The sequence below is a fragment of the Akebia trifoliata genome, chromosome 11 (assembly GCF_017979445.1).
Source record: "Akebia trifoliata isolate Shusen 1 chromosome 11, ASM1797944v1, whole genome shotgun sequence".
In the NCBI taxonomy this organism is placed as follows: domain Eukaryota; kingdom Viridiplantae; phylum Streptophyta; class Magnoliopsida; order Ranunculales; family Lardizabalaceae; genus Akebia; species Akebia trifoliata.
The window spans coordinates 48,389,542-48,411,819 of record NC_141385.1 but is presented as its reverse complement, the minus strand read 5'-3'; the positions used below and the strand labels follow the sequence as shown (position 1 = coordinate 48,411,819).

Sequence of the window (22,278 nt, the reverse complement as noted above, 5' to 3'; positions counted from 1 at the left end):
TGATCCACATCCTAAATCATTTTTAATGGGGTTTGGTTTGAAAATTTAAATTTGACTGATTTTTTTTTTCGAATGATCTTTCTATCATAGAGATTATCCTTACAAAAAATTAGCCCAATCCGAAACTTTTAACCTATATTTTAAAAATTTATTCATGTTACATTGTTTTTACATATGTCCCTTGATCCATTCCCTTTGTAGATTATTAAAAGTGCCGAACTAACAAACATGGTTTTAAAAATCATTTTGCCGTCCCATCCATAAATGAGATCGAGTCATCTCAAATGAGTTTGTTGATACGTTTGAGTCGTCTTATTCAATAATGAGAAATTAAAGTATGATTTTAAATCTTGTCTGATATGTTTGATTTATCCATTTGTCTTGTTGGTGGACAATACCGAGACATATCAAACGAGTCGTCTCCATCTTAGATGATATTTAAAATTATGCTCACAGGTTATTAGGTCACACAAATGACGAATGCATGTCTTGGGAATTAAAATGAACAGTGTATCAAACTTGAAATTTCATCATATCAACTCACAAATTGGATATTCACCCATGAAATTGTATAAGGGAACTAGTATTGGTTCATTCCATTTTGCTTATAACACACCATACATTGAATTTTGAAGGGTATTTTATAAACACGCTTTGTAAAATTGGTGATATTAAGTTTACCCCTTGTAGGATACAAGATTTTAGACTTACCCACTTGACGGCAAGTCATGTGTTATCTTGAGGATTTAACAATGAAATTTAATATTTTTTTTTTCAAAATGCCATTTAAATATTTAAATTATTGAATCAAACTTTTGAAAATATTAAAATTTCATTATTAAATTATTAAGAAAAAACAATGTTGGCTTATGGTCTTGGGGGGTAAATCTAATCTTGCATTTACAAGAGGGTAAACATAATATTATCAATTTGCTAGGGAGTGTTTCTAAAACACCTAATTTTAAAAGTCTAAGGAGGTGATCATCTTCCATGAACCCTTAAAAAGATGTAGGGTCTCTTGAAAGGATTTTTCTAAAACTTAAGGGTGACTATTTGCACACACACACCCCAAGATGGCTGATCACATCCACTTTAATTAACTTTTGTAAATATTAAAAAAAAAAAAAAGGTAAATTATTATTTTACCCTTTCGTGTTTACTTATTGTACACACCACAACCTACCTAACAAAAGATCAACTTATTTTTCTCTCTCTTTATATATATATATATATGGAAATAGTCAGCACCAAATATTTTGGCAAAACATTTTTCAAAACATGGGTTAGAAGTTTTGGAATGGGCTGATTTTTGGTGAGGAGATCATTATCACAAAAAATCAGTCCATTCCAAAACTTCTAACCCATCAAAAATGGTTTACAAAAAATGGATGGTCCACAATTTTTCAACTTGTAAACATTACCCCCACACTTCAAGGTCGACACTCTTGTTGGCCCACTTTATGGCCGAGTCCCCCAACCCTTTGGACTTCTTTTCAAGTACTAAGGTGCCTTTTTCTCTCTTTTCGTAAATTCTCCCTTCCCAGATTAATCACGGTGGTCTACTATGATAGATCCCTTCCATATGCTCTAAAAATACTTAAGTGTTAATGGAGCAAAAAGTTTAAATCTTAGCCTAAGGGATCGTAATAGATTTCGATAGGTACGTTGGGGGCTCAATGAAAAATAAAAAAGACGATTTCTGATTTTTGACGGTTTTAAATACTCATGGACCCGAACCGTAACCGACCCGTTGATATTCGTAGCCCTAAAGTATAAAATGTCTAAATCAACCTTTGCAGGTGGATCCATTTTATGCTCTCCTTTCAAGTTCGCAGTTTCTTCTTCTCTTCTACGCGAACTTCTTCTTTGCAACAGCTGCGTACGTACGCCGCTCCTCGCCTCTTCTATTCCCCTCCATCACAAATGGAGGAAACAGTCGAGTCCAAGAGCAAAACCAAACCATCTCCCAATCTGATTCACGCAAAGGACGAAGCTTATCTTCAATCTGTCATCCAGAAACGAATCCAGCTCTTCGAATCCATTAAGGCACAGCAACACTTAGAAAGATTACAACTTGGTGGAGATCCGATTAAGTAAGAACCAACCAAAACCTAGTAGTTATTAATTTCGATGTTTTTGATTCGTATTTTTTGTGTGATTTTTTTCCTTATTTGGTTATGTAGAATTACTTTGCTTGATGGAACTGTAAAGGAAGGAAAGAAATGGATATCTTCACCCTTCGACATCGCGAAGGAGATATCAAAAAGTTTGGCTTCGAATGCTTTGATATCTCAGGTGAATGGAGTTCTTTGGGACATGTCGAGACCTCTAGAAGGAGACTGTGAACTCAAGTTGTTTACTTTCGATACTGATGAAGGTCGCGACACGATGTGGCATTCAAGTGCCCACATCCTTGGACAGGTGAACTTGTGTGTGTGTGTGTGTGTGTGTGTGTGTAAAGGTTTCTCGGATTAATTGGAGTTTTTGTGTTCAATTGGTAGTCGCTTGAGATGGAGTATGGATGCAAGCTGTGCATTGGGCCCTGTACTACTAGAGGAGAGGTAAAGATAAATATTTGCTATTTTCTTTTAAAATTATGAAGTTGTTTATTTTTGTGTTGCTTACTTGGTTATGAGTTAGATTCTAATGAGATTGACCTTTTTGAAATCTGTATATTTGTTGAAATGGGTAAATTGGTTTTGATTAAAGGCACTCTGTCTAGTCTCCCTATTTACTTCATGTCCTTATTCTCCACACCCGGCAGTGTTGTCTAGAGGTTGATAAGTTGATGAAAACCTTCTTGTGGAATGCTCATTCTATTTAGTAGAATATTTTTCATAATGGTAATAATTTGGAGTATGGTTGAGACCACATGGGTATCGCGGAAACATGGTTATCAATCTTGGCTTTCACTCTTGTCTCATTCATGAAATTATACCTAGACGACTTGGCGAGTCATATTGGTTATCTCAGGCTAGACGAGAGTTTTTTCCCAAACCTTTGAACTAAAAAGAAAACGGAGACGGACAGGAAGAAGCTGAAGCTTGCAGATCTCATCCATGGCATCTCGTCTCGTTCACGAATGATACCGAAATGAATCGGGCGAGTCATCTCAATCTTGGCCGATTTTTGAGATCCTAGGTGGAAAGAGGACTTCACTTAAGGGGGCTTAAGGGATGGACAAACTTTGTATCTGTTTTAAACTCAAATGTCGTTTTATTCCCACAACATTTGATTGCAATAAAACTTGTGTATGATTTTTGATTGAAAATGTCTGCGTTATGACATAATATTATTGTATATTGGCAAATCCATTCCAATTCCAATTCTTTAAGAAGCAAGGGGATGGATGAACGTGGCCCAAGTATTACTCGGGTGCCCGGGGGGGGGGGGGATGAAATTTCCTTCTGTTTTTAAACTCATATGTAGTTATATCACTAAACTGAATTCCAGCAAATCTTGTGTGTGGTTTTTTATTGGAAATGGCCGCATTCTAGCATTATTTTTTTTATGAGTAACATGATACTTTTGGTATATTGGCAAAAGCATTATGATTCTTATTTTTTAAGAAATAAGGAAAGTGGGTGACAAAGAGCATGAGTAATTTTTAGGATTTTCATTGGGTTGCAATGATTTTGTCAACTAGTCTTTTGGGTGCACCTCTCTCTCATGGCTCCATGTTTTGGAGTTCCGGAGTTCCTGACCACATAATACTTTTGCCATAATCATTTTAGTGCCGTTAGCTTTCATGTCTATTATTACGGTAAGTCAATGTTTGACAAATGATTTTCCCCAAGGTTATTGCAATGAAAGATAGAGTAGTGACCTAACTTGTTAGTTTAGGAATTACATGTGTCCTGTTCTTTATGCAAACCATAGTGTTGATATCACTATACATCCTCTTACTTTGGTATTCTATGATTAGCATATTGTTGTTATATATAGTTATATGGTTGGACTTTGCTTTGCTGCATATTGTAATGTATTGTGAGTTAGGAAGTCAGTTTGAGCAAGCTTTTAATGAAATGTTTGAATGCCTCTTCTAGGGTTTCTACTACGATGCATTTTATGGGGAACTGGGGTTAAATGAGGATCACTTCAAACGAATTGAATCCGGGGCATTGAAAGCTGTTGCGGTATTGTTGACTTTTATCATCCTCTTTCTTTCTTTTCTTTTATTTTTATTTTAAAGAAGTTAGCTTCTGTGTTCATCTCACAATGGGGCACTATTCATCTTTTTCATCCTTGATGCCCAACCCTTATAATATTCTATTGTGCTTCTATATTATGTTGATTAGTTTCTAAACTTTTGTTTCAGAATAAACTTCAGAAACTAAAAAGTTGGAAATAATTCATTCAACTTTCATTGATCCTGGAAAATCAGATGTCTTGAAATTGTCTGAGATTGTCTTAGAAAGGCAATGCTTTCAGGTGAATAATCTTTAGGAAATGATGCAACAAACGTGAAAACATGCTCATTACTCATTATAACATGATATATTATGAGCTGGCTCAACAAATGCAAGATTACTAATGTCATAATAATGCATAGCTTTGAATAACTAAGAGCGAGAGCAATAATTACGTAGTTTTTTTTCCTGGTTAGTGAATTTGTTTTCAATGAGATTGATAACTTGGTGATTGCGGGAATTGCTCATTATAACACAATGAAGCTTGAAAACTGGATCAACAAATGCAAGTTTAATAATGTTTAGTACATAATAATGCAGATATTGAAATACAAGACTCAGAACTAAAATTACACAGTATTTCTTTATTATCAATAAGACAATTTTTATTGAGATAAGTAACTTGGTGATGGTGCGAATTGAACCAAGGTCTATGGCATAGGCTTTTCCAACTAAGTTAGTTGGCACATTCTCTAAAATTACTTGGTTGATTGTACAAAATTATGTTCCACGACTACGAGTATACAAAAACTTAAAGAAAATTTCCACAACTCTAGGAATAGATCTCTGATCCCATTTGCCTTCTCCACCTTGGTGAATTGCTTGATACAGCTTTTGCAAAATGTTGGTGTGACATTGGAAATGCCCCATGATCAATTCACACTACTGTGTCTTCTTGGACATCCTTTGGTGCATATGATGGTTGACATCCACTAATTTTTCCATATGCATTACTTTGGGTCAGTGTTTTTAAATTTGGAGTCATGGGGGATAAGCCTCAAGGCGTGGAACATAAGCTTTACAATTATAACTTGAACTATTATTTGGGATTGATAGACGAATGAAATAAGGTCGAGCCTTTTAAACCTCTTATATAAAAAAAGAACTTTTTTAAGATAACCTGCCACCACTACCATGCACACAGAAGGTGCAGGCTTTTGACAGAATCATTGAAAAAGGTGTATAAAGTGTGAGGCATCTGCCTGTTTCCAAAACATCAATGGATAAGACATGCCTCATGAGCATGTGGTTCTGCTCACACTAGTAAGCATGTAGTGTGAGGTATATGCCTTTTTCATGCAACAATGGAAGTAATGATCTCATTTTAATCATTTATAAACCTAGAATATATCATTGATGCATCCAGTTCTGCTCTTATTATCTTAGTTTATCATTCAAACTTAGTTTTAGAATATGGAAATAAGATTATAAATAGATAATTAATGCATTTGATTTCATTTTCTCTGTTGTTGATATCAAGTATCCGTCTACTAAGATCTCTACACCGAACTTACTTGTGTATTATTTGTGATTGAAAATATCATTGTAATTTTATAAGTAGCTTTCGATCTATGAATATAGTCTCATACTTAACCCATTTTATTTCATGCGTATAATTACTGACAATTATATGACACTGACGGCCCTTAAACGATGGTTTCTTATTTATTGTAAATATTTATGTATATACTAAGAAAATGAGGTTTTTGAAATTAATCAGTCTGATCAAGTTGTATATTAACTGAGATTGCCTAACATTATATATTTGTAAGTGCACAACATATAATTACATAAGACCTTAAAACTCTAGAGAACTCACCCTAGCCGTGGAAACTTTTAAGCCTATCCATCAATTGACTCTAGAAAACATGGCTGATTGGTGACTTTAGGATCTTCACATATATTAGACTGTCTGCTGGTCGATGCATATTGAAAATTTCATATATTTTCTGTAGATGTTCCTCAGTGGAAGCTTTTCTTGCTCTTCCGTCATTAACGTGTTCCTGCACTTTTTATTGCAGGAAAAGCAACCTTTTGATCGCATAGAAGTATCAAGGGAACAGGCTCTTGAAATGTTTTCGGAAAATAATTTTAAGGCAAGTGTTGTTACTTGCTATGTATTGTCTTTTAACTATAAGAATTATTTGAAAGTACTTTTGTGTCAGCACTTCTGTCTTTACAGGATTTCCCATGTGCATGATCTGTTGTGAAAAGCATTGAAGTTATCTGTTCTGTTCAGGTTGAGATCATTAATGAATTACCAGAAGACAAGACTATCACTGTATATAGATGCGGGCCCTTGGTTGATTTGTGTCGTGGACCCCATATACCAAATACATCTTTTGTGAAAGCATTTGCCTGTTTAAAGGTAATAAATCACATGACTAATAGAATTGAAATTTTAACTATTTGCATGTGCATATGGCATTAGTGTTTAACTAAATTGTTGAAATCTGAAGGCTTCATCAGCCTATTGGAGGGGAAAAAAGGAGCGTGAAAGTCTGCAACGAGTTTATGGGATATCTTATCCAGATTCCAAACGCCTGAAGGTATCATCTTATATCGGGCATCTTAATCAATTGTAGTTATTTAGTATATATATATATATATATATATATTTATTTTTTTTATAACTATTTTTTTAATAAGCCTAAGGGTAAGGACAAGAGAGGCCTTGAGGGACATATGTGCATAATTCTGTTACCTATTGATGCATGTGTTTAAATTCTGCATCACCTTTTGAACTGCATGGTTTATTGACTTTGGGCTTATTGTTATTTGGGGATGGGAGTAGTGAGGTCGGTGTACGTTTTTCTGTTTCGGCTGATCATCTCAACCACCTTCTTGTACTTCTGCTTTTTTAATAAATTCTGTTTATAAATTAAATTTTTTTTCTCATTTTCAAGGAAATTTTTTGGTGTAGAAGATAAGCAAGTGATTGACTAGATAGCCGGGTATCATTTAAAGTTGTCTGTTTCCTCTGCAAGGAGTTAACAGCTCTTATGCGTTGGGCATGATATGTGAAAAATATCAGTAGTTGTTTATTTATTGACTTTATAATATTCCTCATGAGTCATGATATTGCATCATCATCATCATCATCATCGTCAAAACCTTATCAAGGATTTGAGGTTGGCTAAACAATCTAGTTCCTCCAGTCCACTATGTCCAAAGCCACGTTTTCTATTATTGAAAGTGTGTTCATATCCTTCTTCACTATCTCAATCCACTTTCTTTTGGGTTTCACTTGCTCTTTTAGCATCTTCAACTTGAATATTTCTTTTAATTGCATTTGTTACATGCCTTCGTTCAGCATGCCCAAACCATCTTAGTTGACTTTCTCTTAGTTATCTCCTATTGGAGATACTCCTACATTTTCTTGAATAGGTCATTTCTAATTTTATCTTTCCTAGTTTTTCTACTTATCCATTTCAACATTCATATCTTTGCTATGCTCAATTTATTAACATGATGCTTCTTGACCATCACCATTCAGCTCCAATAAGTATAATTGGTCTTTGTCATCTTATAAGATTTTCCTTCTCTTTAACTATTCAGCTTTGGCAACATCTTCCTCAATCTCTCCATCCTCTTGCATAATAGGCCCAAGACAATGGAAGTGGTCGTGTTGGGGTATTTCTGGACCATCAATTTTTACTGGACATTCGTTTTCTTGCATCTCAATACCAAATTTACACTCCATGCATGTGGTCTTGGTTCTACTTATTCCAAAGCCCTTAGACTGCAAATTTCTCATCATATTTGAAAAATATATTTGATTCTAATCATTTTCATATATAGTGTTTTGTGATATGCGGTTTTTAAACTAACAATATCTTTTACAACAAATCCATGAGATGCAAAAAAAAAATAAAAAATGCCATTAAAAAAAAAAGATAATGCTAGTTGTTCCATATTGTCACAAAATTCTCCGATTTTTCCCAAAAATTAGGAAAAATTCGGGGGTAAGGGGTTGCTTGATTACTTCACCAAATAAATTGGCATTTTGTGGAATTAATTGGTAATTCTTCAAATTAATTGATGACTTGAATTTTTTTTTGATTGATTAAATCAGCCCAAACCTATGCCTTCATCTCTCAAAACTCTTAACTCCATAATGCACCTATTTATTTGGTAAAACACATCAATTTTATAGTCCCTGAATTTTTTATGAATCCCTCCCGAATTAAACTGTACTAAACCCTGTCGAACAAATGCCTAATCAGAACTTGGTTATTATGGTTCTTCTTGGTAGCCAGCTTCATAGGTAAACAATATATAAGAGCATGCATATGATTTTAGTGCCATTATGACCATACTTCTCGAATTTGATAAGTTCATCGCTTTAAATTATAGAGTTAGCTCCTTTACAATGATAAATCATGCAGGAGTACCTCACTCTGTTGGAGGAAGCAAAGAAATATGATCACAGGTTATTGGGGGCAAAACAAGAGCTTTTCTTTTGTCATCCGCTGAGGTATATGAGTTTCTATTAATAATATAGATTACTATACTATTTTGGTCAATACTGTCCACAACATTCAGTAATTGCATTTTCTATGACATTTCAGCCCTGGAAGTTGGTTCTTCTTGCCCCATGGAGCTCGAATTTACAACAAATTAATGGAGTTCATACGAACTCAATATAGGGAGAGAGGTTATGAAGAGGTTGAATTTATATTTCTAGTTAACTAAGCCATTCAAAATTTGTGATGTTGAGTAGTTGAATCGCTCACATTTGTTCTCTTTGGCAGGTTTTGACACCAAACATGTACAATATGCAACTCTGGGAAACCTCCGGTCATGCTGCAAATTACAAAGAGAACATGTTTGTATTTGAGGTAAGATTTTAATTAGGCCATTTGGATGCCATGCGTAAGATCTAGATGTTCATCAATTTGTTGGGTGTTAACAGGCTGGGTTGGTGTGATAGGCTTTAAGGCCCATCCTTCTATAGGCTTGTGCTACATCTTGTTGGTCTGTCAGGTCAGGCCTGGGTTTGCTTTAACGCCTGCTAGATAATTGGCCAGACCTGGGCCTAACTTTTAAATAGAAGTTTATGCTCACCCACTATACCCAATCTTTACTGGGCTTGGACCGGGTTAAGGCCTATCACGGGTGGCATAGTGTTTGTCCCAACTACCTATGTTGCGAGCCAAGCTTAGGTAGAGCTTGGTCCATCCCGTGTGTCTCATCAACATTCGGCCAACTAAAAGATTCTTCCCATCCTCTTCAAATGATCATATTGGGAAATTTTCTGCATAACCCAAGCCCAAACAAAATGCACCAATTCAACACACGCTGAAATTCTTACATTCTAGTTATCAAGAACACTTTTTGATTTATAGTTCTTTCACCTAATCTTCTAAGTTGATTTATAATCTCATTGCTTTCCATTTTTTGGTATCTATGCGCCTCTTTTTCTCCACGTAACTATGTGATCGTGCTATTACAACAAAATAGGTCATTTATTATTAAAGGCTCCTTTATTAGCTTCATCTTTCAATTTTGTCCTAGCATACTGTGCCCTGGTGCCTTTAGGACACTCTTCTCCTCATTATCACTCTCACCTTCTCAACTTTATTCCATGTGCTATAAAAGTGATAGTGTGCCAGTTAGCTAAGAGGTAAGGCGTGTGGAGAGTTGTTCCCACGTCCTAGGTTCAAACTCCCTTGAACCCATACTTCTCATGCTAACCACTAACCATATTACCTGTCACTGACTACTAATCAAGCATTTACCTATCCAAAAAAAAAAAACTTTATTCCTTGTGCTTTGTTCAGCATAGATGTTGGATGACAACACCTATTTTCTCTCACAGAAGTTTGCTTTATTCCATGTGCTTTGTTCACTAAAGATTTGGCTATGCCACCCCATATTTTTTATTTATTTTTGATAAGTGTAATATATTGATGAAAAAAGGAAGAACAAAGTACAAGGAGGCTGAGGAAGCCTCTCAAAGAGCAACAACTATGCCACCCCATATTAGCATTTGCTCTCTTGATAACACCTAAGCCTCCCTCATGCCCTGTTACACCTGAGAAGATCAACCACACATCTATAATGCTCAAGTTTTGGCCTGATTTGGTACTCTACAATCATTGAACAATCAATGCGTTATCCCTTTGCACCTGACCTGTGTGGACATGCTGGAACCCAAGAACCCAGAAAGTTGTATCTGTGGTTGATTTCCCCACAAGCTGCTCTCATTTACAAAACTCCTACCTGAACCATACTATTACACGAAAACACATTTTTTGAGGCTTCTCATAAAGAGGATCTCGCAAGCAATTTCTATATCTCCACATGTAGGATAGAAATCCAGAAGTGAGTTTCCCACCAAGACACAATCTTCTGAGATCTTTCTCTTGAATCAGCAAAAGAATGGATCTAAATGCCAATGTGAAAAGCACCTAAACGAGCACAAACAGGTGGTACTATAACCACAGTAGCTGGTTTTTCCCCACATACAAATGAATTAGACAACGCAAATCTCTTCAAATGTTACTTTCTCCTTGAAGTGACAATCAAGTTATGTATGGTAGTCTTATCATGATAAACTGGATTTGAAGCTATATCCTGCTATAGTAACCTAAATCCTCTATGGTGACCTCAACTGACTATTGTCAAATGTTACATGACTACATGTCTATAGCCCACTGCTGCATTTTATCTAAGGGTATTGGCTACATCCAGCAAATTTGCAATAGCCTCAGGAAAACTAATGCTCATGTCAGGTGGGAGCTAGCATAACTTCTAGATCTATCTAATAGCATAACTATGAGAGCTATTCACCCCCTCCTCCTATGATGCATCAATGAAATAGTTTTTGTTTCCTTTTTTGGCCCTTGATATCGTGCTTCCTTTGATTCGATAACATACTTGTATCTTGTGCAGGTTGAGAAACAAGAATTTGGACTTAAGCCAATGAATTGCCCTGGGCACTGTTTGATGTTTGATCATAGAGTTCGTTCATACAGAGGTGAAATATTGCTTAACTTCTATTGACCTTTTTTCCTCTGATTTTGTAAGAAACTTTGATATTTGTATCATACAAGAAAAATAGAAAAATAGTTTGGGAAGAGAATTGCCAATATACAGAGATTCTTACTTGCACTGCTCCTTGCTAGGGAAATCCAAAACATCATTCTCACTCAGTCACTATTAAAAGTAAAAGAAAATGGTTCCCCACTGCCCACTCCCTTAATAACTATTTATGATTGGGCAGGATACCAATTTTTTTCATGAGGGAGAATAAATTGAAGGATTCTTCTGAGGTCCTGAAGTAGGCTTTGATCATGGAATTGAATAGGAGATTAGGGTTTTGGGTTTGCTGAATCGTGAGTGTAAGGCATCTTATGGAGGGTGCTGCAGACAGAGACGTAGCGGTCAAGGGGGAGGTTGGATAGGAGGTTGTAGTGGATGAATTGGGCATGAATTTGAGAGAATTCTCTACATAGGTGGGAAAAGAAAGAAGGAATGATAAGGCAAAAGAAGAAAATAGTAAAGCGTGAAAGTAAATGATGTTCCATTACTCCACTCCCTTATATTATCAATATCATTGGCTACTCTCTAACTGCCAGCCCATTCAACAACATCCCCTGAGATTCCTCTTGCTAGCAAATGGTATTCAAATTTGTCGTCGAAGAGAGCGGCTGTAACTTATGATTCACCGGAAACCCCAACTCGATTAGGATCAGAAAAGGTTATAATGATTTCATCCATCTTGTTGCAGAACACACCACTTTTACTGACCAACCATATGGGCCTAAAACACTGCCATTGAGCTTTGTCCGACCTGCTTCTTTTTTTCCAAGGAGGAGACACATCTTCCTTTTTTTTGTCTCCACTATATAAGGCGCCAGCGCTTCCTTTGACATTGTAAGTCTACTTACTTAGCGTTCTGAGAGAAGAATTGACACATACAAAAATTGATGTCCACTTATACATGATGAGAATAATTTAATCCTGAGCAAGTTGAACAAATTGCGCTAAACCAAATAGTATTTTGATGTTTTGGTTAACCTGGCTTCCTCTGTTATGATCAGCTTCACCATGAACAGCGTCTTATCCGAAGCCCTAACTACTAAGTTGGGGATAAAATCTAATTTCTCTATGATTCATGGGAAACCCCAACTCGATTAGCATCAGAAAAGGTTATAATGATTTCATCCATCTTGTTGCGGAACACACCACCTTTACTAACCAACCATATGAGCCTAAAGCACTGCCATTGAGCTTTGTCCGACCTGCACCTTTTTTTCCAAGGAGACACATCTTCCTTTTTTTTGTCTCCACTATATAAGGCGCCAGCGCTTCTTTTGACATTGTATGTCTACTTACTTGGTGTTCTGAGAGAAGAATTGACACATAGAAAAATTAATGTCCACTTATACATGATGAGAATAATTTAATCCTGAGCAAGTTGAACAGATTGTGCAAAACCAAATAGTATTTTGATGTTTTGGTTAACCTGGCTTTCTCTGTTATGATCAGCTTCACCATGAACAGCGTCTTATCCAAAACCCTAGCTATTAAGTTGGGGATAAAATCTAATTTCTCTAAATGCAGTTAATTATTTGAATTTTTCTGTTTGTTTTTTGAAAATTCACTATTGGTAAAGTTCTGTGTGGCCTGTGAACTATGCAATATTTCCACAACCTTAATATTATGTTTTCTATATTTCTTTGTTTTTTCCGATTTTCCCGTCCAGTTTTTTACTGTTTGGGGATGGTATTTCAGAATTACCTCTTCGACTAGCTGATTTTGGAGTTTTGCATCGGAATGAAGCTAGTGGTGCTCTTACTGGATTAACACGTGTTAGGAGATTTCAGCAGGTATCTTTTCAGTTGTGCTGCATTTACAACTAATTTAGGAAAATGGTTTGGAAATACTCTGAGATTCCAAAAAATGAGGAGCCTTTCTCTGGTCCATACCACTTCAGCATTAGGAAAGGGTTTAACAATGCAGGTTAATGTCATCTTCAGTGGCTAATATTAAGATGTAGGTGTTAGCCAATGCAACCATGGCAGCTTGCATTTATCCCTGCGTTATGGGTTTCCCTGGTGATGAGTGGCTCTCACCTAGGTGAGATCCAATCCTTTTTATTTAGCAGGTAGTCCTAGCAAGAAGGCTTTTCAAAATTTGCCTTAACCTCATGTTACCATTTTTTAATTGTGCTTTAGTTGTTCCTAGTTCGGTAAGATTTCCACGCTTAATTTTCTATTATTATTTTTATTGAACCTAGGACGTGGTAACAACACTCCACACCTCTTACCACTTAGCTAAGTTGGCACTTCTTCAATTAAAATTTATTCTGACTTTATATAGTCTGCTTCTTTTGCAGGATGATGCTCACATCTTTTGTAGGGAGTCCCAGGTGAGCTCAAGTTTATATGATAGGTGTAATATACTAGCGTACTCATTTTGTTTGTATGCTCAAGATAACTGCTTTACTTAATCTTTTCAGATAAAAGATGAAGTTAGGAGTGTCTTGGAATTTATTAAACATGCCTATGATACATTTGGGTTCACATTTGAGCTGGAGCTCTCAACGGTATGAAATTTTTGTGGTCATCTTTCACTTTTCATTTGGTTTAAAAATTTATTGATTATCAATATAATGCTAATGGTAAGGCATAAATGGGTTGCATTGCATCCAGATCCGAATGCAACTTAACATATCTTTAGTGAACGTTCACATTTGTATGGTTCTTTTTAAAATGGTTGCTTCGGGTCATCAATTTTTACTGGGTGTTCATATTTGTATGGTTCTCATTAAAGTTGTACTCCATATACTCTTTCATGGTCCTACTTGCTCTAAATCCCTTGATATTCAAATTAACTGTTTAACCTCTCTAGTCTCATCAAAGAGCACTATATCATTTGCAAATAACATAAATATGGGACCCGCTCTGGGGTATTTTGCTACTGACCCAAAAAAGAAGAAAACCTCGCTATTGGACTTTTGCAGGACTACTCACTTTACATAACTTATAATTGCTAAAATTCTATCTAATTGGTTTTCCTTTTTGGGATGATGGATTCTTTTTGAAGCTAGTTTATGTTATAATATGAAGAACAATGCTAATAATCAGGATTCTTTTTTTTGGGTTAATCTTGTTTAGCGGTTTAATTTTGTGGAATCTCTTCACATGCATGTATATGATCTTTATAAACATAGCTTTACACTTTCGCAAAAAAGAACCAAAATTACACGTGTCATTTCCTTTCTATTATCAAATAAGCTTATGTTTGAGACTCATAGTTAACTATATTTTACCTCTAAAAAATCTTTTTCACTATGTAACAAATTCAGACATGTTTCTGGGGGTCTGGCACAGTTACAAAATGTCAGACACATTGATCTCCATAAACCCGATATGATATTTCCAATTCCATATAGTTTATTTCATATGTTAAGTAGCCCTCTTATTTAATACTTTAGTTCCTGTTAAACATACAAACTAGAAAGAATATATATATTTTTGATTATGTAGAAAGAATATATTTTGATAAGGTGATGTACATTACAATAATGCAAACAACATAAAAATGGTACTGAAATAAAACATTTGAATAAATTAAATGTTTGTTTGATAAAGTGTGCTGGTATGTGTTTGATACATGGGTAAAAAATGACATTGAGCATGGAAAATTCCTAGAAAATAGAGTTTGTTTGTTTGTGCAGGTGTGTTTTTTAGCATGGTTTTTCAAATTGGTTTGCATATCCATGAAAGCATCTCTTTCTGTCTGTTCTACATACTCTTCCTTTGTTGATGATACATATGATGGGAAGGAATGGCTCGACCTTTTTTAATTTAATCTTATCCTTGTTTTACAATGTAGAGACCGGAGAAATATCTTGGAGACATAGCGACATGGGAAAAGGCCGAAGCTGATCTCACGGAAGCATTGAATGAGTTTGGTAGGCCATGGCAGGTAATATTTCACATTTATTTTCTCGTAACAGTCTTAATATTAAATTTATATTTGTTGCAATTCAGATCGTTTCTTCTGAAATGTGGTCTGTTTGAAATAACCATTAGTCAATTCCAAATTAAATCTGCATCCTCTTGTATGTGTTTTCTTTAGCCTCTAATAGTTGTTATCATTTCTAGACCTTTTATGTAATTTTCTTTCATTTGTATACTAGACTAAAGGTGTAATGTTTTTTTTTTTTGTGTGGGGTTTTTCCCACCCATTTCTATGTCCTTATTGTATGAGAACTAGAAAAGAATGTTATTTTTAAAAGTTCGTCTCACAGGCTTCCATTTTCTGAAGAAAGCTGGTTCTTGTTTCATGCTTACCTTCCTTTTGTCATTAACCATTATACAATCTATGTTAAATATTTTTTATTTTTCTGGTACCATATGAACCTCTACAGCAATTTCACATCATTCTTTTATATGATCAAGTAATGTTTGAGTCTTTCTCCGATGTTTTTCTTTTTTATGTGTAGGGTTTATACCTCATTATAGTTTTCAACAGTAGTTAAGATAAAACATCTCTGTAAGAGTTTCTAAATTGAAAAAAAAAAGCATGTATTTGAGTGGAAGTACTATTGGATTTTGTATGATTGTATAGAAAGACTTTTGGAACCATGGGACATAAGCAGCGATCCTTGGATCAATTTCTGAAAGTAATGTTATTCTGCCCAAATAAATGGCCCTCAAACTAGAGGAGCAGAAATTGCATCTGAAAACAGCTGAATTGCTGAAAATGTTGACAAAAAGGTCATAATTCATCCAGGCTGCAGGAACTTTACTGCTTTATTGTTTTTCTTCTATTAAAAAATGGTCATATTCATCACAACTGCATGAATAACATTACTCTCTTTTTTATCTCTTTTATAGAATTAATCCTGCTATTTAGCCTTTAATTTATGAATTTTTTTGTATAGATAAATGAAGGAGATGGGGCCTTTTATGGACCGAAGATAGATATTAGTGTTTTTGACGCTTTAAAGAGGAAATTCCAGTGCGCAACATTACAGGTTATTAATAATGGAACATTTGTATTTTATTTATTTATTTTTAAGAGAAGTATTATTTGCATGACTAACTAATGATTACCCATGGTTGCAGCTGGACTTTCAACTTCCTTCACGTTTTGAGTTGTCTTACTCGGCAGAGGATGAAGCTAAAAGGGAGAGACCTGTTATGATACATAGGGCCATCCTAGGGTCTGTTGAGCGCATGCTTGCAATACTTTTGGAACACTATAAAGGAAAATGGCCCTTCTGGCTAAGTCCACGTCAAGCAATTGTTTGCCCTGTTTCAGAGAAATCCCAACCATATGCTTTGCAGGTAACTGGAATCAGTTTATAGTTTGACTTAAATATCCTTATGATCTTCATTAGGTGCTCTTGATGACCGTCATAGTTATGAACTTTGGAATGGTGAAGAAGGTAGGGCTTAAAATGGGTCGGATTTTATCCGAAATCCGAGTGTTCCGAATCCGATTTTTAGCGGATTTGATTTCTTCAAGTATATCCGAATTATTTTAAATTTAGCTGAACAAGATTTAAGCAGACATGCCTTTGGGAGATTTTTCGAACCCCTCAAAGGTTGCTTTTTCATTTGGTTTGCCATGCTTTACACTATTCCTTTTTGTTTTTGATAGTCAAGCGGGTTTGTGGTTAGGATCTAGTGGGTGAAGCCAGGTTTTGATAAGATTCAACACTCATGAACCTTACCAACTTTGCAAGCTGGCACTTTCATGTTGGATAAGATTCTTATAGTTAGCCAATAGGTGTAGAGGAGCAGAAGAGACAGTAACCCATTACATTATCCATTATCTTTTCACGTGGGAATTATGGTCTAGTTTTTGTTGGGAAATTTCACATGAGTTGGGGTTTGCTCCAAAAGTGCTCAATTTGGTCATTGATTGGCATTCTTGAAGTGTTTTTCTGATAGGAAATTTGTGAATTTCCGGGTGTTTGAGAACAAAGATCTTCCTAATTGTTGGAGTTAATCACCAAAGCCCTCCTATATAAGCGGACCTCCCTCAGCCGTGACTTTAGAGGTCCGTGGTTTGAAGACTTTGTATTTGAATGAGAGGATATGTTAGTTAGCTGCCGCCTTAGCCACTTTACCAGATTTGTGAGATTCTCTCTCACTATTTGATTTGCATCATTTGTCTTGTTTCCTTTCCAATAAATTTTTACTGATCAAGAAGAAGACATCAAAAGTATAGATACATATTATTGAATTAAATTATTTTAAAAATTGCACATTTGCGTGTAATTAGTTTACCTTCACTAGTTTCGCCTAGTTAGTAACCTTTTGGTGAATTGGTGAACTTATGCAATGCAACAATAAAAGATAAGAAACTACATATGATTAATCAATAAGGAAAATACTTTAGTATCAAAAATGAAATCATGGAGGTCATATTTCAAGGATTCAATATCGTCATTTTTGCATACAAAGATTAAAATTGCATACTACAAACTAGAAAATAAAAATAATTATATAATTTAATGATTTACGTTAAGTGGCGGGAGTCTGTTTTGAATAAGTACGTGGCTCTGTATTTCAGAACTACTAGTGGTTTGCTGTCCCAGTCAGAATTGGGGAAGGGTTTATAGAATGGGAGCATCATCTTAGAAAGGATTTTCTTTCAACCAAGATTGGCAGTTACAAGTTACGACAATTACCAATAGTATAAAGAAAATGGGAAAAATCTAGAATGTGAACTTCTATTTGGTATCAGGTGCATCAGTGCATGTATCGATATTGTATGGTGTCAACAATGCTACGATTGTTATATTGGAGGTTTTGGTTATCATGGGATATGATTCTTTGAAAAATCTTTCGAGTTTTGTAGTTTTAGTAGCTATATGTTTTTGCATTTCCAGTCCAGTCTTATGTTTGGCTTAGAACTATTGTACATGTTGGTAAGTTCTAATTCACCTTTTGGCTGAAGCTAAATTTTGGTTGATGAACTTGAAGGGTTAATATTGTAACACATCTCCCGCACTTTGTGGCTTTGGTGGTCATTAAGTTCACTATTTTATTAATTGATATTCTTATCACTTACTATTTGCACGTTCATGAATTTGAGGGGTCAATGTTCTGTTATATGTTCATAGGTACGGGATAAGATTCATGATGCTGGTTACTATGTTGAAGTTGATACAACAGATAGAAAAATCCAGAAAAAGGTACATTTCCAACACCTTCAGAACTTGTACAATACTTGTTGTTTCCGTATAATGTGGAATGGACTTCATATTTATTTCATTTAGATAGCACGGATTGAAGTGCTTCTATTGACTCAGGTTCCAACAAAAGATGAATTTTCCATTGAATTTTTATCTGTTCACTTGTGTGATGATGATGATGATGATTCAGTCCGAGTGCACACATCTCTCAATTTTTGGTTAGGTGTTATTAATAGTGAACGTATTTTATCATGCCAAAATAGCTACAGCACAGCATATGAAAATCCTGCTAACCTGATTTGTACCACTATTCTCCACTGTGATCAGTTCAGTATGCTTTTCACTCTTTGTATTGTTTCTACTACTCATACCATTTTACTTGGGGCTCTCACCAGGTACGTGAAGCTCAGTTGGCACAATTCAACTATATACTTGTCGTTGGTGAGGAGGAAGCAAACACTGGGCAGGTTTGCTTTTACCCCTTAAGTTTCTTTCTTTTCAGTATGTTGGTTCATATGAACATGACTACCTGCTTTTATTGCTCAATCTGTTGGCCATAAGTTGGTCACTAATTCTAGTGATATTAACCGTTGTATTGCATCATCGATATCTTAAACAAGATTCTCTATGCTGTTTACTTGGTGTTTATGCATTGTACAATAGTTGGTCCTTTGGACAAACTGTTAATCGAACTTGAAAATGAAAGATTTGTACAAGTTATACATATAGTTGACATCGTGGACTACTGATGCTTTTACAAAACTGATTGGGTGCAATCAATGGACTCTTGGTGAGTATGAGACTGGATCTCTACAGGTGAAAGCAATTCAAGGAGAGTGGGAGAAAGGAGTTGGGGAACAATCTTCCCCTGGGTCCTTTGAAAGAGACTTCCCCACATTCTAATACTCCTCAAAATTCAGTCACATAAACGAGTCATGAATGAGTTGGGATGCAAATTTTATTGACGATTAACCAAGGGGAAGGGGTTTATGGATTTTTGTTGTTGTTGTAAAAGCGACTTACTTTGTCCTATTTTCGGTTTATAAGGCTGGGATTTTCCTAGGAAATTCTATGGTGATTAGCCGAAGTGATTGTATTTTGCGCATAAGAGAGCATTTCATTAAAATTTTGAACTTTGAAGTATAATCTCTTGCTGGCCGTATGAAACACGGATGACATCAGTCTCAAGTATTTGGGAGAAGAAAGTGATTGATACTGCTTTACTTGTACCTAAGTGGCTCGACAACGAGCAACTAGTTGAGAGCACGCGTCGAAACACATTGATTCTATGCCTGAAGCACCACTGCAACTCTACCTAGTATCATTTCTTTTTTAGGTCTCGACACCTGTATGTTAGTGTTGCTAATATGGTTATTCGTCATTATCTACTAATACCAATGCAAAGTGTTGTATATTCTGGCTTTTTTCTAATATCCTTCCTACCGTGTGCAGGTGAGCGTAAGGGTCAGAGATAAAGGAGATCATTCAGTTATGAGCATTGAGGACCTTCTCAATCACTTTAAGGGAGAGGTCGCAGCTTTCCATTAAGCTTCTCATAAGAAGATGGTACCATCAACTAATCTTAATTATTTATCTCAATTAAATATTTAGTCGTGTGTTTGAGAAGAGACGGACTGGACTTACCGTTTTTGTGTATTTTTAACAAATTTCTAGTGACAAGTTGAAAATTGCTGAATATTCTTTTTTCGGTATCTTTGTCTTTGGTATCTTAGAGCAGTGTTGAGCATTCTTCTAATCGAATTTGAACATATTTCCAAACAATTGAGATTTATATGTACCTTTCAACGCTCTTTTATATGGAGGCCTTCTAAAGCTTCCATAAATTGTAGCAAGAACATAAAGAAGCTAGTGTCTTTATCATTATGAAATATTAATTGAATATGCCCCCTGATGTGGCATGTGCCAGAACCATAGATCTTTTTTTCCTAGACAACATATTCACGGAGATATACAGTTGTGTATCCTGAGGAAAAAGATCTGTAGTTCTAGCCCATGCCATGTCAGAGAGCATATGCCATTGGTGCCGTCAGAAAATCATGACTCATACTAATTAGTTACATTGGTATATCTAGAAATGAAAACCAAACGTATTGAAACTATGAGAATATAAATTTGCCAATATGTTTGTTTTCGATCAACCTAGCACAAAACCCTACTTTTTCTTCTCTAAACTAGTTATCTTTCATTCCTTATTCTGAATGAGGTTGAAGAGTGAAAATAACTTGTTTTGGGAAGAACAATCTAGGGGGTTTTGATCACAGGTTGAAGATAAGGGTGTTTTGGTCATTTTTCACTTATAAGTATATGTCAATTTGAAAAGATTCGCATCTCAAATATTCACCAAAATGTGTAGGGGCTATATCAGGTATGTCTAGACTCTAGATGATTCAATTTTAATACCATAATAGCAGTTGAGATGGTTCAGATTATACGCTTCGAAAATGAACCACCACTAAACTCTTAAATTGAAAAACACTTCCCTTACTAATAAAGGAAAATTATGTGACCGCCTCTCCATTCTAGATGCACAATATTTATTTAATTTTAAATTAGGGTGTTGTAGCCATTTTCAAAGGCTTGGTAGTTGGATCGAGTCTAAGTTTTTTTGTTTTTTAAATTTAAATATGATTTATACAATGAAATCAAGTTGCTGACGTCTTATTTTTCTTTGGATTTACAACTCATTGTTATTTTGTTTACAATGCAAGTCTAACCTCCTCTGTGCTCTCTCTGTGGCGAACTGGTTGACGCATTAATGAGGTTTTTATTGCCTCATGTCATGTAAAGAAGATCACAGAGTTTGCTAACTATCCTACACGTGGTAGTACAGTACCTGCACACTATTACACATAATCTCGACGTTCAAGTACGCGATGAGTAACATTGTGAAACACTTGATAGAACTTTTCTTGATGACACGTTTGGCCACCTACACATGTTAGAGCAGCAGCTAAGGAACCATAGGACAAAATCGGCGAAGAGTAGATGATCACGTGTTGGAAATTGCACGGGGGCTGTTATTCGAAACTACCAATCAATGAGATGGTGATAGAGGTTACCCCCACGAAATCTGGCATTTCTGCCAACTGTCACCATCTCATCATCTCAAGTGTCCAACCCTTGGGGACCTTGAAAAGTCGACCTATTTCTAATTTTCTAAATAAATAAAATGGAATTTTAGTAAATATAAATATTACTTGAGATTCTCCTCACTAATGATATACCCTTTTGACGTCAATCTTATACCTTAAAAGTTCAACATGACTTAAATACCCTTATCTTTGATATCTTGAAAAAAAATCCTAAATTTTATTCCTCAAATAATGTAGCCTTTGGCTTACTATCTTAAAGGTTTGAGGTTAATTAAATGAATTATATTTCTTAAATTCCCTTAAATCCTCTAGAATAATAAGAGATTCGAAAAATGGATGAAATGCCCTCTTTGATTTCATATATACTTTTGGAATTGTGATAATCTAACGTTCTTTGTACACTCCTTTCATAAAATTGTAGATTCTTTGCTTTAGGGTATGTAAGGACAAAGTTTATGATTTTGTTAAATGCCAAGTTAGAGAGTGTATAGAAAAAAGTGTTAGATTATTGTGATTCACACCCTTATTATAATCTTTGAATCCTGGACAATAATATCTATATATATATATTTAATAAAAAGATATAAATATTAAAGATTTTTTATAAGAGAAAAGAAGAGATTGAATGGTCTTAAAGGAAAATTGTGCCAAGGATGTTTGGGTGAGAAGTGAAGGGATTTTGGCTAGAGATTAAAGATAAGGGCAATGTAGGTTATATTTAGCTAGTCTCTCTTCGATGACCGAGGTCTAGTAGTGGGTCATCAATTTGATAATACAAGGGTTCTCAAATATTATTAACAAAAACGGA

The 22,278-nt window shown here is 35.3% G+C and overlaps 1 protein-coding gene across 1 annotated transcript; it reads left to right on the top strand.

The window, feature by feature from the left end:
- Positions 1-859: 859 nt before the first annotated feature.
- On the top strand, positions 860-20,055 carry LOC147392297 (Threonyl-tRNA synthetase). Its single transcript, XM_086459165.1, has 21 exons — positions 860-882; positions 1,800-2,093; positions 2,184-2,421; positions 2,502-2,561; positions 4,047-4,136; positions 6,212-6,286; positions 6,430-6,558; positions 6,650-6,739; positions 8,579-8,667; positions 8,762-8,858; positions 8,945-9,031; positions 11,088-11,172; positions 12,933-13,027; positions 13,537-13,569; positions 13,660-13,746; positions 15,039-15,131; positions 16,093-16,185; positions 16,277-16,498; positions 18,286-18,357; positions 18,753-18,824; positions 19,810-20,055. The coding sequence occupies exons 1-21, from the start codon at positions 860-862 to the stop codon at positions 19,903-19,905; spliced, it is 2,220 nt and encodes a 739-aa protein (XP_086315291.1). The 3' UTR covers positions 19,906-20,055.
- The last annotated feature ends 2,223 nt before the right edge of the window (positions 20,056-22,278 follow it).

Coding starts and splice junctions, on each gene's coding strand:
- LOC147392297 (XM_086459165.1), top strand. CDS start 860: ATGTTGGCTTATGGTCTTGGGGG. Junction 6,287..6,429: donor TTTCGGAAAATAATTTTAAG/GCAAGTGTTGTT, acceptor TGTTCTGTTCAG/GTTGAGATCATTAATGAATT. Junction 6,740..8,578: donor CAGATTCCAAACGCCTGAAG/GTATCATCTTAT, acceptor TAAATCATGCAG/GAGTACCTCACTCTGTTGGA.